The following is a 16,857-nucleotide window of genomic DNA, read 5'->3' on the forward strand; positions in this document are numbered from 1 at the left end:
CCTGGATGTCCTAAATGGCCTCTCGGGACTCACAGGGGCTCACCCACATGGTCACCTGACTGAAGAGCGCTTGAATGGTAGCCATGGGGTTTTCCAAGCTATCTTGGGACTGAAACAACACCTCCTGGCTGACAGTCAGTCCAGTGAGACGGAGAGCCCAGTACTCCTTGTCCTCCTCATGCTCTGAGCACTTGGGACTGGCCGGCACATTTGGGCTCCTGGGACTCCATGACAGATTACTATCCCACTCCGGACCCCAGCTCCCTGGCAAACACAAACCAAATTGTGATGGGAGGCTCCTCTCAAGGTACTGCCATCCACCACCTCAATTAACTTCTCAAGAAAATAATCACTGCTATTGCTCTGCTGAGCACCTCCTAGGAGCCAGGGGCCAAGGCACTTTACAAGCATTACATTCGGTCCTCCCAGCAACTTCACATAGCAGGTAACAGCATCTGTTTCACAGATGAGGAAAGGAAATTAGGCATTAAGGGATTTACTCAAAACTCACTGAGAGCACAGTGACAGTGCTGGAGTCAAACCAGAGATCACCTGACTTCAAAGCTCTCTTCCACACCCTGTGTGCAATACGCCTCCACACTTTGATTCTGAAATAAAGAATAGCATCTAGGAAACTGACCTAACCATGAAGAAACTGCTTTCCTCTCCAATAAGAACGAACAGCACTCTGGTGTTTAGGGATCTACGGAGGCATAGGCACAAAACCTCAATTTATTTGGAGTAATCATATTGCTCTAAATTACTCGAAAATAACTCATATTTTGGGTCTGAGAATAATATCACCAAAATCATTTCATCAAGTATGGATAGTGAATGGCCCACTGCAGTAGGCAGATATGATAAAGTAAAAGGACTTCTCTCCTCTACCAGGAGCACACCCCGAGCAGACGGTGGAAGAGTTATGACCAGGTATCCTGATATGTCCACCTTCCTGCCAGTGTTTACAAAAACCAAATTAAAAAAAATTTCACTTGCTTAGTAAAAATTTTCATCAATATTTAAGCTTTTGGTAAATGTTTAGTATCTCTGATACCTGACACCATTTTCATTAGAAACTGCCTGAGGAGAAAGAACTGATTGTTTTTCCTATAATAAAATGGTGATGGCTTTTCTAATGGGGAGGTAACCGGATACAAATAGAGAGAAGTACAGCTTAGAGTGGAAAAAAGCTTAACCATTATGGCATTTTTTTTAGTTCAGCTTCAATGTATAGTAATTTTATGTTTGTTAATTACTGCTCACCTTGCTAGAGAAACAATTTCAAAAGGGAGTAGTTAAATCTGCTTGCCAATTAAGGCCTCAAGAGAAAATTATTTTTATCTTAAGATGATCTAATAAAGTTTAGATAAAATTAGAATTGGCTAGGGGAAATCTGATGAGGAGGATGCGCATGGACTCACACTATCTCCCCACTCACTGCTCATTAGTGTCAAAGAAAAAAATAGTAACTATACAGTGGAGAAATAGGACAATTCCTTGATCAGATAATCAAAATTAATATCACTAAACATCACACACCTCCAGAAGAGATACTCGAGAAGGATGCATCATCACTTATGACTTATGGAGTATTCCAGCTGAATTTGGTCATGAGGAAACATCAGAAAAACTCCAAAAGAGGAATGTTCTTTTAAATTGGAACTATATTCTTTACAAATGTCAATGTCCTGGAAGACAAAGAATGACTGTGGAAATGTTCCAAATTAACGGACGCTATGGAGATGTGACAACTAAGTGTAACATCTGGAGGAAAAGAAATGTTACAAAGAATATTGTCAACTGATGAAACTAGAACACTAACGATAGATTAAAGTATTTTTTCAATGTAAGATTTACAGAGGTTGATAACTGTATTGATTATGTAAAAGCATATCCTTATTTTTAGGAAAAATATACTGAACATTTAGGAGTAAAGTACCTTGATGATTGCAACGTATTCTCAAATAGTCACCCCCTTCCAGCTTATATATTTATACACACACACAAACACACACACACACACACAGAGAATAAGCAAACAAGGCAAATGATAAACATAGGTGACTCTGGATAATGAGAGTATACAGGTGTTCTTGCACTATTCTTACGCTTATAACTTTCTCTAAGAGTAAAATTTTATCCAAATGAAGTTAAAAAAATTGTCAAAAAAAGAAAACACACACGTATGTACTTTCTCAGTACCAGATTCAAGAAAACAACCAACTCACCCCGTATGAACTTCCTCCTAATGGAGTGTGGTTTTAGACTGATACACACGGGAGGCGAGACAGAAGGAAATGCTGGAAATGGGACAAAGTGAGAGGGAAAAAGAAAAACGGCAACAGTTTATACAAACTCAACCCCAGTCCAGCTTAAGGGACATGTGACTTAAGGAGCATGCAACTTTTCTGTGTTTCTTGAGAGTGGACTGCAAGAAGAAAGACATGAAGGTGTCATAACCCAGGGCAAAAGCCTGCTTAGCATCTAAATCCACAGAATCTCACCAACAATCAGAAATAATAAAGTCTCAGTCTCTGCTCAATAGAAATTATGAAGATTTGCCATGACAAATCTTGCAAAATGAACTGCAGAGTCAACCTCATGCTGAATTTTCACCTCATTTTCTTATGCTGATTCACTGCAGGAATGTCCTTACTGACAGTTTAAAAACTGATTTTCTGTTTGCGCCAGATAGCTTTTAATTTCCCTGGCTGATCCTGCATTACGTACTTGTAATACATGAGGTAGAGAAACAGAAGCTGAGAGAGAACAAAGAATCAAATGCCACATTTGCTAACAGCAATGACGGAAATTCTAGCAATGCTGAGGAGCTTGTCAATCTTTCAAGAATGGATCCTGACTAGAACTTGGTTTTTCTACATTCTTTCTAAAGCCAACTGGCCTGAGAGTGACCTAAGGAACACTTCCAGGTTGAGTCTAAAAAAACAAAAACAAAAGACTTTTCCCTAGACAGGAGTCCTCTCACCTTCAAAGGAAGTTTCTAAGATTTTCCAAAGCAGAGCCTATTTCAGAACCAAAAGTAGATCCTGCTCTCAAAAACAAATATACTTTAAAGACTTACTTTAATCAAAACAGGAAAATACAAGGTTCAAACTATGTTGGTTTTCCCTGGGTGTTCTGATTTTAGCTTACTCTTCCTTTCACAGATCTTTGTAAAAAATGACACTGTTCACCTGGAAAACAGGGCTTTGAGTAGATGTCCTTTGTTCTTTAAAACATTATAATCTATTGTCTCCATTTTGTGTGAGTAGGAGATATGTTGAAAATCAATAAAATGTTACATCTTACATTGCATCAAATTTTAATAAAGCATTCAGGGTAGCTATCAAAAAGGCCATTATGAAAAAGGCCAGCATTATCTTATCAGCCTTGATCATTAGAAAACAGAAAAAACAATCCTAATTCCAGTAGCACCAGAAAATAGGAGAGCCCTATGAATAACTTCACCAATAAAAATTTTAAAGAAATAAATGGAGAAAGAGAAACATGTTTTGGGCTGTGGAGAATTAAGATTATCTGAAAAATTAAGACACCCTTTATGTCAAAATAACTATAGTCCCAATCACTCCATATAAGACATTTTTTTAAATGGATAGTAAAGTCTTGATTCTATAGTTCACTCCAGCTCTACCACTTACACAATCAGTGTGTCCCTGGGCAAGTAACTTTCCATTCTATGCCTCAGTTTCCTCATCTGTAAAATAGGAATAGAGTGATAGTGTTCTGAGGATTAAGTGAGTTCATGCCTGGCACGTAGTTCGCACTCAATAATAGTTTACTATTACAAGTGCCACCATTTCTACAGTTTCTGAACAAGGCCATTTTTTGAAGAAGAAAAATAAAAACGATTACCATGGTAATTAAAATACTATGGTACTGATGCAAGGATCAAACAGATCAATGGAAGAGAACAGATAACTCTGAAACACTATACATACAAGCACACATAGTTTTAATATAATTAATTAAGCATAAAAAACTAATTAGAAATGGGTTATTTAACAGTTTTAGTAAACTGGCTAAATATCTGGAAGAAAATCAGCTGAGAATCTCATAGCATATTACACTCAACATAATCCAAAATAATTGAAAACATAAATGTTTAAAAAAAGCATGCAGAAAAAGAAATATATAGGTAAAATTTTATATAAATTTGGAATAGGGACAGACTTTTCTCTACGTTGAAGGGAAAATAATCACCAAAGTGAAGTGCTAAACTGAGAAAAACAGAATCAATAATATAAAAAGGCTATCTGCTTTATAAAACATCTATTTAAGCCCAAAGAAAATAAATGGGAAGAGCAATGGATGAACAACTAAAATTAAGGAAAACTTAATGAACAACTGAAAAACATTTAACCCCATTAGTAACTGAAAAATGCAAATCAAAACAAAGCAGTGTGTTGAAAATAAGTAGAGCGCTCAGGGCTGGCACAGTGCAGCAAGAAAAGCACACTCACACCCTGGCAGTGGGACACAAAGTCAACGCAGCACCATCAAGACCTTGAAGGTTCACACCCCACCATCTCAGACTTCACCTTTTAGACCCTCCCCAGGGAAACAATCATGGCTAGAGAAAAAGATTCATGTATAAAGGGTGCTTTGTTGCAAGGTTACTTACAATGGTGATACGGAACCTGAATGCCCAACACTGAGGGAGTAATAGTTAAATCAAAGATGAAAACTCATACCATGAAATAGGATGAAACCACTAAAATCTCCCAGCTTTGAAGATTAGCATGTTGTGAGACCATTCCCATGTCCCTCAATCATATTAAGGGAAACACACCAAGCCTATGAAACTATACATAACATTTTCCCTGATCTTGAATGACTGAATAAATAAACCAGGTATACAAAAGGGGCAGAAACAAAATAAGCTAACATTGGCTAACTTAGTGATAAGACTATGAGTTATTCACATTGTGTTTTTTATTTTTATTTTACATTTTTTATAATTTTTTTAACCATGAATATCTAGAACTTGAATACTCAGGAAAATAACAAATGTTGACAAATAAGGAAAGAGTTAACTCATGGAATGAAAAAAATTAACAGTCAACCCTACTAGAGGCTTTCCAAAAACCTTCCTGAGTCTAGAACACTTACCACACACACTCTATTTTTCTTTATTTCTCACGAGCGACCACGATGCTCAGGCTCCATTCCTGCCTAAAGAAACGTAACCAGGCTAGGCACAGTGGTTCACGCCTGTAATCCCAGCACTTTGGGAGGCCAAGGTGGGTGGATCACGAGGTCAGGAGTTCGAGACCAGCCTGACCATGATGGTGAAACCCCGTCTCTACTAAAAATACAAAAATTAGCCAGGTGCGGTGGCAGGCACCTGTAATCCCAGCTACTCGGGAGGCTGAGGCACAAGAATCGCTTGAACCCTGGAGGTGGAAGTTGCAGTGAGCTGAGATGGCGCCACTGCACTCTAGCCTCCTAGCTGACAGAGCAAGACTCTGTCTCAAAAAAAAAAAAAAAAAAAAGGAAAAGAAAAAGAAACAAGAAACATAACCAGAGCAGTTTTGCAAGGTGAACCTGGGTTGTGCCTGGGCCTCCTGAGCCTCTCCTGGAGCTGCTCTTCAGCTCCCGGCCACTTTTTTTTTTTTTTTTTTTTTTTTTGAGATGGAGTCTTGCTCTGTCACCCAGGCTGGAATGCAATGGCACCATCTTAGCTCACTGCCACCTCTGCTTCCTGGGTTCAAGTGATTCTCCTGCTTCAGCCTCCTGAGTACCTGGGACACGGGCGTGTGCCACCATACCCAGCTGATTTTTGTTTTTGTTTTTAGTAGATACTGGGTTTCACCATATTGGCCAGCCTGGTCTCAAACTCCTGGCCTGAAGTTATCCACTCACCTCAGACTCCCAAAGAGCTGGGGTTACAGACATGAGCCGCTGCAACCAGTCCCAGCCACATCCTTACTTCCCCACCTGCAAATAGGCATAGCCCTGCTTGGCCTAATTAGAGAAGTACTTTTTTCTTATTTTTTTGTAGTATTAAAACACACACACACACATACATACAACCCTCAAACTATCTTTCACTCATACATATTGAAATTTCTTACACACAATGGATATTTCTCATTATCGGAATTTGTGTTTTCATAGATCCCAGCACTATGAACTAATACTGTGTCCCTTTATAAAGGGTTTCTAACACTTCCAGTTTACTTGGTTGTTTTCATTGCCAGTATCAAAAATGGTGTGTTTATACTCCCCAGTTTTGTTGCCTAATTATTTTAATTAATATTCTTTTCATTTTTTTCTTTAGTATAAAGACAAAACACTAGTTCCTTCTCCTTTCTTCATTCCCATAAAATATGTATGATGGGAGAAAAATTTCTGCTCCAGAAAAGAAATCCATGACCCTGACTGGGTGAGAATCCTATATTAGTCCATTTTCACACTGCTATAACTACCTGAGACTGGATAATTTATAAACAAAAGAGGTGTAATTGACTCACAGTTCCGCATTGTTGGGGAGGCCTCAGGAAACTTACAATCATGGTGGAAGGCAGAAGGGAAGCAAGGATATTCTTCACGTGGCGGCGGGAGAGAGAGAGTGCAGGGGAAACTGCCACTTTTGAAACCATTGGATCTCATGAGAACTCCCTCACTATTGGGAGAACAGCATGGGGGAAACCACCCCCATGATCCAATCACCTCCCTTCAGGTCCCTCCCTCCACACATGGGGATTACAATTCGAGATGAGATTTGGGTGGGGACACAGAGCCAAACCATATCAAATCCCCTGCCAGGAACTTTTTCTACATGGAATGTACATGTCTGCATTTGGCAATCAGAATACAAAATGTTGGGAGAAGTCTGTATTTCTTTATTTTTTAATTAAAAAACAGATTTATGCTCTGATCTGGTCAGCATATGATCTCTTATATAATCTTGCATCTAGACACTAAACACCTGTGCAAACTCTCCTCCCAGGATTTGGTCTACTCTGTCTGAGCAGGGTAAGTAAAAAATTCTTTGTATTGACCCAGTCAGTTCCTAAAACCAGAATCTTCACTTGGAATTTCATTTGAAGTATTTCACTTGACTTTTGAACATTTAAGTAGAGAGGAATGCATGTGACGGGAAAACAGCTAAAAAGAAAAGTACCATGTTCTCTGCTCCCGCACAACACAGTGGCCACGAGAGTCCCCAGCACAGGAACTGAGGGTAAGTTCCAAGAGGAAGGAATTGGGGAAGAAGGAGGTGGGAGGAGGAAACACGGCGTAGGAAGAAAAGGAGAACTTGGTGGGTTCCAAGAAGCACAACCCCCTGCTGAAACAGACCATAAGATACCACCAGCACTCTGAGATTAGAGGATATCCTCAGAGGCTATAGCTAAAATCTTCAGCAGCCTTTGGGCAACCACCACTACATACTTCAGCTGAGCTCTGAATGTCAAGGAGCAGAGAGGCAAAGATCTATGAAGACAGCGTGCTCACCAAAAAAAATGGCAAGTGCCAAGGGCCTCAGCCTGGCATATGTGGGAAGTCTGATTGAACCAGTGTGGCTGAAGAATGGCAAGATGAGGTCAGAGGTTAGTAAGGCCAGATATCACAGGGCTACAGGGCCTTCTAGGCCACTGGAAGGACTTTGGACTTTATTCTTGGTGCCATGGAAACCTCTGGATAGTTTATAGTTGGTTTTTGAGACAGGTCTGTATCATTTAATTTTCACAAATCAAAGTAGTAAGTCTGTAATAGATTAAATGACACTCACATTCCTTAACATGGTCCACAGTGCCCTGCATCTCATGGCCCCCCACCTCACCAAACTTACCTTCTTCACCTGCTCCTGCTCCGGGGCTCTGAGGTCTGAATGTATCTGTTCCTGCCATTTAGAATATTCTCCCCAGACCTCCCCACCCTGACACATACAAATACCCCAATACTAACTCTCTCTCCCCAATGCCCTCTCACCTGTTCCTTTCTGTTTAAATGTCATCTTCCCAGAAGTCTTTCCTGGTCCCTTGGTCTAAAGTCAGTTCTTCCTGTCCCTCCCTTTCATAGCACCCTGTTCTTTTCTTTCACAGCATTAATGACAATGACAAGTATAAATTTACTTAGTGTCTACCTTTCCCACTAGACTAACAGTTTTGAAAGAGTAGAAACATGTCTGTTTTGTTCATGACTGTATATGCAGTACTTGATAAATATCTGATAAATAGATACATAAAACTACATAATCAATAAAACAAAAGCTGGTTCTTTGAAAAGATCATCTAAATTGACAAACTTTTAGACTGACCAAGGAAAAAAGAGAAGATTTAAATAACTAAAATAAAGAAAGAAGTGACAATACCACCAATCTTACAAAATAAAAAGCATTATGGGTGAATCTATGAACAACTATATGCCAATAACTTAGATACTTCAGATGAAATGGACAAATTACTAAAAGGTACAAATTACCACAACTGATTCAACAAAAAATACAAAATCAACAGACCTATAAGAAGAGATTTAATTGGTAATTTAAAAGCTTCTCACCAAGAAAAACCTAGCCCACATGGCTTCTCTAGTGAATTCTATCAATCATTCAAAGAAAAATTAATACGAATCATTCACAAACTCTTCCAAAAATTAGAAAAGAAGGAAACACTTCCTAACTCTATTAGACCAGTATTAACCTGATACCAAAACTAAACAACAATATCCCAAGGAAAGAAAGCTACAGACCATATCTTTTGTGAATAAAGATGCAGAAAACCTCAACAAGATACGCCTGAGTAAACTCTATACAAATAAGACACAGTTAACATCATACATAATGGTGAAAGACTAAATACTTTCTTTCTAAGATTAGGAATAAGATAAGGATGTCTACTCTCACCACTTTTATTCAATGTTGGACTGGAGGTTCTAGCCAAGGTAATTAGGCAAGCGAATGAAATAAAAGGCATTCAAAGTAGAAAGAAAGAAGCCGTAAGATGTCAATAAAGTTTTTTTCTTTTTTAAAAAAGGTAATATAATAATATAATACGTTAACTGCTTACAGTACTTGGTAGGCATTCAATAACAACTGGCTATTATGTTCATATAATGACATTTTCTCTCCCTAAATGTTTGTTGTGCTGTGAAACCAGGTTAAGACATGACTGTGAGAAGACAGAGGAAAGACTTATCTTTGGGAATGTTGGTACCTGGGCATCAAGAGCCTTTCCAAAATAAAATATTTATATGTACTGAATTTATAGGAATTTATCTGTAGCTCAGAGTGATAGCAAATTATGTTGTTTATCCTTATTAAGACTCAATCTTTTCAACTGTAAAATGCAAAACTGGGGCCTTTAAGAGCAAAAGGCATTCTGTTTCCATGGCTAGCAATTCCCACAATACACTAAGAGCAGATGGGTTCAAAAAGCAGAAATCATGTACTCACATTCCTCAAGACGGGTAGTGCCAACTGCTCAAAAGAAGTCAGGTCGACCACATACTGCCCAACTCGGCATTCACGTTTTCCAGGTGGAGGCTCTAACCTGAAGGAAAAGACATTATGTTCTTTGTTGAAAAACTCCTGTATTGATTTCTGGTTTTTAGCTGCTCCACTGAGCCTCTGGCATTCCACATATGCTAAATCATCCTTAAAAATGACCAACACAAAATGCGGTGGTCTGTAAAGCTGATCAGGTTTTCTCTGCTTTGAACAGAGCTACCCTGTTCAAAGTGTCCACACCTCCAACAATGGGCCTTGCAGTTATGGCAGGGCTATCTCTTAAGGTCCAAGCAGCTACTGCATCAACAGTCTTTGAAAAGTGGCACCAGAAACAGGACTAAGAATTATAAAGTGAGAGGAGTTTACGACTTGGTGAACAAGTTTTAAGTAAAATATCACTTTCTTATACTTTTTTCATGTGATGGTTTCATTCTGTTTTCTTTCTCTGAGAAATCCCTAAAGGCCTAAGATTCTTGAGGATAGATGACAACATTTGGCTCAACCCTGTGCCCAGGGAGACACTCTCAACCTAAAGGGAAAGCAGATGGGCATCCAAGGACCCAACAGAGTATCTGCTTTTGGTGAATTTAGCTCTTGTTGAAAAGCTCCCAAAGCACAGATGGAAGGGGAGCTTAGATAATAAAACACCACAGAAATGAAATATCAGTACCCAACTCTCGATAAAGGCCCCCGGGTGCCGGACAACGTGACGACATCGAATCCTATTCTTCTCCCTCCCTGTCTGACTTCTTCGGTATAAAATCCATCAACAGGCACACCAGAGGATTTTAAAACCTCACTGGCTTTATGGATCAATGTTGTTTTTCCAACTCCTAAAATAAAAAAAAAAAAAAAAGAAGAAAAGCCCATTAGGAAACATTCCCTTACTAGAGCACACACAGCACTTGTGGACTCTGAGGCAGCAATTATGGTGGGTAGAGAAATGGGCTGTAAATGGATTTATGAATATGAACTTCAATTTAATTTTGATTGCTCCAGGTGCTAAAAATGCTTAATTTCAAGTAGAAACAAGCATAATAAAAACATGAATGATATCTTGAGGTTTATTTTTAAATTGTGAAACATTGTTAATTTTGTCACATACACAATCCCAGAATCAACTGAGAGGTTCCTGATGATATTCTCCCATGCCATTTGCATCCTGTGAAATGGTTTACAGTTCCCATTTTTCTGCCCAGGAAGTAACACTGGTCACACTTGAGTCAGGGGCTGGGAATTTAAGATTTCAGCTTTCAAGAGATTACAAACGGACCTACACTTAACAGTGGGAAAATCACTTTGTTCCTCCTTTGACTTACATTGTTGTAACTCCTGAAAATGTGTCTCTTAAATATCATTAGCATCCCTGTTAATGGTCACTTTCAAACTGTTTCATAACAGCAAGCCTATCAGGTTAGCAACTCCTTCCAACATCATCTTCTCCAGCGTCTCTAAGCATTTCTTCACCTTTATCCCCCACACCTTCCCCAGTTTGAACCTATGTACCTCTGCCCCCTCAGCCTCCCCACCTTGATCCTTCCTGTCCATCCAGCCTGGTCAGCTGACTACTCTGATGAACTTAGTGGTTTGTAAGCACCAACAGGTGCTACCTAATATAGTAATACTAATCACTGACATCATGGAGTCAGACACTGTTCTAGCACACTTTGGAAGCATTTTCTTGGTTAAGTCCTCACAACCATCCTCTGAGGCAATTACCATCCTTATGCATATTTTACAGATGAAGAAACTGAGGTACATGGTGGTTAGGTATTTTACCCAAGGCTATACCCCTCATAAGGTCCATACCTTTCAACAGGGGACTTTACCTGTCACCATGACTTTTTAAAATATGAGCCTTGTTCCCAATATGGATTTAAGTAAGTGGCATCATGACTACCCAACAATGGAAAGAGAGAGAAAACTCCTAGCATGTCTGCAAGTGAGCTATTTTGAGATACTACAGAGTTGCAAATCATGCTATTTCTAAGACTACCCACTCTTTTAAGCCTCCTTGACATAAAATATGATCCATTATTCTTATTTAATGTATCTATCTTCACACTTCACATTAAAATAATGGCACCTGGCTTTCTGGAACATGAACAGCAACACAAGAGGATTCTAGCTACAGTAAGCCACAGTGAGCATGCGGCTGGTAGAACTGTGTAGAACATAAAATGATGACATTCTAATCCAGCCCTGGCCCTCAGTAACAACTGCTTTAGGAAAGTCACTAAAGAATCTGTTTCATGCAAGTAATGGCATTGCCGAATGTGTAAGCTGCTACTTCTTTTCTGAAGGGCAATTTCAATGCGCCTGCCACAGCACCCTGTAGTTCATGACTAGGAATTCATCCTCAGGAAACGTCAACAATACAAATGTGTGAAACAGGACATTCACTGCAACATTCTTTATAATAGCAAAACACTGAAAACAACCTAAATGTTGATTGTAAGGGAATGTTAACTCATGGCACCATGTATATAATAGCACATAAATACACAGAAATACCATGCAACCATTAAAAAATATACTGCTTATGTGTATTTATTAGCATGGAAAATAGACCACAATGTATGAAAATAATATATGAAAAAAGCAGGTTAATAGCAGAAACCATTCCATTATGTTTTTTTTTAAGAATGGTCAAGTACGTATGTGTCTACAGAAAAAAAAAAATGTCAAGAAGAATACAGAACAAAGATTTACAATGTTGATTTCTGATGTTCAAATTCCCTGTGATTGTCACTTTCTTCCTTAAACTTTTCTTGTTTTTTTTAATTCTTATACTGAAATTCGGGTCTTACTCTTATCCTAACAAAAAATGCCGTTTATATTTTGAAAAAGATAAAATGGAGCAACGGTAACTATTCCTGTTCACAAAGGGTATACTGTGGGGACTGTATGTTGTGTAGAACATAGCAGAGCAATAAATAGGAAGCATTTGGGCAAAGTCCCTTTTGGCTTCTTCAGCTCTAGGAATCTTCTTTCAGTTAATTTTTTCTTCATTAGTTAAGCTGCTACCCCAATGCTGTCTGGATAAGAAATGACCTCTGCTTCAGGAGACCTCGAGATGATAGCTGTATACCAGGCATAAACAGATCAGAAAGCTCTGGAATTATTTTGGTTCTGGTTCTCCCCTAAGCAGATCCTCAGATAAAGATTCAAGTGCAGGTAGTTTAACCTGGGCAGTGACAACATGATGGACTGGCAGGGAAGAAATTCAGAAAGGGAAGGGAAGGACACCAGCATGAGGTGCACTATCAAGCAAGTTCCACTGGTGGCAGCTGGAGCTTCAACCCCCTGGGGAATCCTAAGGGACAAGTCAGGGCAAGTGGCTCAGTTATCCTGTCTGAGGAGTGAGAAAGTAGGGAATTTATCAACTAACTTTCACCAATCACAGGTTGAAGGCTAATCCCAGGGCACAGGAATTCCCTGGCTCTTCTGGCCTGCTCTGCTTGCAGGCCAAGTGGGCTCCAGGGACCAGAGAAAGCCCTCCAAGATGAGTCATGGGTACAGACAGTTGGAAATCGGAAAAAATGCTAAGTGCCAGGGGCACTAAGAGGATATGCAACAAAAAGTGACCTCTTTGAGAGAAGACTTTACCTGACGGTCTGAACATATTGAGAAAACAGAAAGAAACTAGGCAAATAAAAACACCAGACAATAACTCCTAATGGGGAAAAAAGTTATGTGTAAAAGGAAAAAAAAAAAAAAAATTAGAGGGCATGGTGGTGCATGCCTGTAGTACTAGCTACTAGGGAGGCTGAGGTGGGAAGATGGTTTGAGCCTGGAAGGTGGAGGTTGCAGTGAGCCAAGATTGTGCCACTGCACTCCAACCTGGGCAACAGAGAGAGGCCCTGTCTCAATAAGAAGAGGGAAAAAAAAGATGGGTAAGGTGGCTCACACTTATAATCCCAGTATTTTGGGAGGCCCAGATGGGAGGATCACTTGAGGCTAGGAGTTGGAGATCAGCCTGGGCAACATAACAAGAGACAGGTCTCTACAAAAAAAAAAAAATACCCAGGTGTGGTGGCATGCGCTTGTAGATCCAGCTATTCAGGAGGTTGAAGTGGGAGGATCACTTAAGCCCAGGAGTTTGAGAATGCAGTGAGCTATAACTGTTTCGCTGCACTCCAGCCTGGGTGACAAAGCAAGATCCTGTCTCTAAAATAAATAAATAAATGGAAAAGAAATCATAGATTACTATGTGGCTCTGTTGTGATTGTCTTTACATGGCCATAATACTGTAAACATTGACTAATGAAAATTACACTGTAACTACATTAAGAAGAGAAGGAGAAAAGACAAAGGTGTGTGGGTTTGAGGACAGGTTTAAGAGAGCTACACTGTAGAATTATTTGAGTCTTTCAACTACGTGTAGATAAGACTTTGATAAAGCAGAAACAAGAACCACCATCAATACAATCACGGTAACAGGACACCTCCATTATAAAACACACAGTTGTCTTGGGGTCAGCCTGCTGAGTATCAAACTGCATTCCAAGTTTCAAATAAAGGATTGACAAACCAACTTTCAGAAAACAGTTCTTTGCAATACTTAGGAGTGACTTTAGATAGCAGGCATTTCTCAAACCACCCTCCTCCTCCTCACCCCCTGCTCCCCAACTCCCCCATCCAATGCCTGACAAAATCCCAAAGTCTGCAATATTAGCTGTAGCCTTAACATAATCATTAACAACTTAACATACTAAACAACTAAACATAATCATTAAAATAAAGTGAAAGAGAATTCTAGATCCAGGGTTACAGCCTTTGATATCTGAACCCACACTAAACTTCAAAATTAGATTTGCCTTGCAAAGGAGCTGAAGAAATCACTTTCTCCACTCTTAGCCCATCTATCTTTTTTTAGCCTATCTGATGCAGCCTACCTGTCCTTTTTAGTAATGCTTGATACATGGGTAGCGCCTTGATTTCAAAGCACCTCCTCCTACACCTCTCATCTGACCTCAACGCTATCCTGCTTCTCAGATGAGAACTCCACAGGCCACAGGGTTGAGGGATCTGACAGACATCAGGAGGGGACAGCGACAGGAACAAGCAAGAGTGTCTGAGAAGGGCTCCTGTAGGTACCAAAGCTTCTCCACCTGTGGCCTCAGCTGTGGAGGGAATTCGTGGGGATGGAGATGGGGATGGGGGTGGGGGGATGAACTTAGATGGGAAAGAAAGGTTACAACTTCAGTTTCGCTCTCCTCCAACTAAAATTTACCATTTTTTTTGCACGATCAATGTAGCAAAGACCCACAGTAAGGAAGTACCTGTGACTATCAACAGAAATTAGACATCTCCACTTCACATCGCGGTTGCGGCAGATCTCTTGAAATACCATTTGTGCAGACCACAACGTCAACACTACAGTAGGAGTTACCGCTGCCGCTGGCCCCTGCGGTTTCAGCCCTTCATCAAGAAGCCAGTCTAGGACCCCCTCACAAGTGTGTTCTAATCCTTTAGGCCCTGTGTCTTTTAAATCACGTTTTCCGGGAAGGAGTACAAACTCTTCAGACTACCAAGCCCGCCATTTAATTGGGAACTTCAGAGGCCGGAGCCCTGGAGCCGGAGACCCTCCCCGACAGCACAAGGTCGCCCGCAGCCCGCGCGCCCCCACCCCCTCGACCTCTTGGAGGTGGGGATCCCCTCAGGGTTACCTGGGGGCCCCGTTAGGAACACGTGCCGGGCCATGCTGGTGGGCGGGGGTAGGGGTTGCGGTCAGGGGAGCAGTCCAGGTTGGGGTCGCAATTCAGGTCAGGTCCGGACCAGGGTCGCGACTCAGGACCCGCCCACCGCGTGTCGCAGGCCCCGCCCCCAAGCGGTGCTTCGACCGGAAGCACCGCCCTCAAGACCACGCATGCGCCTTCTCCCGAGTACCCGGTCCGCGCCTGCGCATTCAGCCCTCGGCATTTGCGCCTGTGCTGCGGCAGTTCCTATAGGCGGAGCGGGTTGTACGGTCTCTTAAGTTTCATTCTGGATTCAGGGCTTTTGTGGGGTATTTGCAGAGATAAGTGCGTGAGAACGTCAGTTATTAAACTATTGCTGCTTCAAGTCAGCGCCATCACCCAAGTTCTGCCCCTTGACTCCGGACCTAGGAGCTGAAATTGCCCAAGGCTGCCGGGACAGCCCTTTTGTAGAAGGTTTGTGACCTGGAAGCATTCCTCAAAGGGGGATGCCATGTTAATGACTCCAACTTTGTTCTCAAACATTCCTGCAGAATAGAATCAGCTGGGGAGTTTTAAACTTGCTCTGATGCCTGGGTTTCACCTGCAGTAATGGGGAGTGTCAGAAGACAAAATTACAAGTTTAGTTTAAAGATCTAATTGGCTTATATTTAGGATCTAGAATCGAGAAATAGATCATTCCATAAAGCAAATAGAGTGTTCCAGTGAGTTGTGCAGAGGAGGTTGGCTTTATGGGCAAAAAAAGGCTGAAGAACAAAACAAAGAGTGGGTATTTCAAAGTTACTTTCCTTATAGGGTTAAAACAGATTGGACTTCGTTATTGTACTGACTCAGGTTAACTAGAATCTCCTGTTTTTTGGGAAAACGGGCCTGTTTCAAAGTTCAGTTTGGTTACATGGCACTTGGCACAAGTGACTCCATTCTGGTTTGGTCTAGTCTGCTAGGACCTAGTGCAGGAGGTTAGTCCAAAACAATGGCCTCCCATAAGTCTTGTTTAACATGAGTAATTGGTCTTGAGCGAGTCTTGAGCACCTGTATTCTTTTTTCTTCTTTCTAAACTCCAGGAAGTTCCTGAAGTGCGCTAGGGTTGAGAACCACTGGTGTAGGCAGACTTCCCGTCCTCAGCCATGCATAGGACGCCCAGTTTTCCCTCTTTACTTTCACACCAAAGTGTATAAAGATCTCCTCTTGCAAAGAATTAAATAGCTTCTCCGTCTCACTTTACCACTGCAAGTGTTCCGGCCAACGAATGACGTGGCAGTGGCCTTGGGCCACATTTACCTGTAAACTCTTTCAGTCTAACATGTGTACAGCTTAATTTGTAGTCAGTTGTTCCCCATCCTGGCTGAGAAAGCAGTTCGGTGAGTGCTCAACTTAATTGGTTTCTGCCCACACATGGACCTCTTGGTTTCCCTTTAGCCTGAGACATATGCCAGTCCAATGATTATCTAAAAAAACAAAGTCGGATTTGTAAAATATAGCTGTCATCACCATCATTTCTGCAACATTTGTAATGCTCTATTATTATAACAGTATACTATTTATTATCCCAACTGTTAATGTAGGGCCTTCCACCTTGATTTATTTCGCAGTCCATATATGTTGAATACAATGAAAAGTTGATATAGTAAAGTAAATTCATAGGAGGAGCTTCCAAAAAAAAGGAAAAAAGTATATGTATCTCTT

General features: G+C 40.7%; 1 protein-coding gene across 2 annotated transcripts in view; it reads right to left on the reverse strand.

Annotated features, from left to right (window-relative positions):
• The window catches only part of NTPCR (nucleoside-triphosphatase, cancer-related), a 28,176-nt gene extending 12,818 nt beyond the window's left edge, over positions 1-15,358 (reverse strand). Inside the window, exons 1-3 of one of the 2 annotated variants that reach the window (XM_016941086.3) lie at positions 15,145-15,358; positions 10,143-10,305; positions 9,419-9,515 (exon numbers count right to left, since the gene is read on the reverse strand). In XM_016941086.3, the coding sequence (XP_016796575.1) occupies positions 9,419-9,515; positions 10,143-10,305; positions 15,145-15,178 (294 nt within the window). In that variant the 5' untranslated portion in view covers positions 15,179-15,358. The remainder of the gene's footprint in view (positions 1-9,418; positions 9,516-10,142; positions 10,306-15,144) is intronic. The other variant, XM_024352601.3, reaches the window with a different exon arrangement.
• Positions 15,359-16,857: the final 1,499 nt, after the last annotated feature.

This window comes from Pan troglodytes, chromosome 1, assembly GCF_028858775.2.
Source record: "Pan troglodytes isolate AG18354 chromosome 1, NHGRI_mPanTro3-v2.0_pri, whole genome shotgun sequence".
Lineage (NCBI taxonomy): Eukaryota > Metazoa > Chordata > Mammalia > Primates > Hominidae > Pan > Pan troglodytes.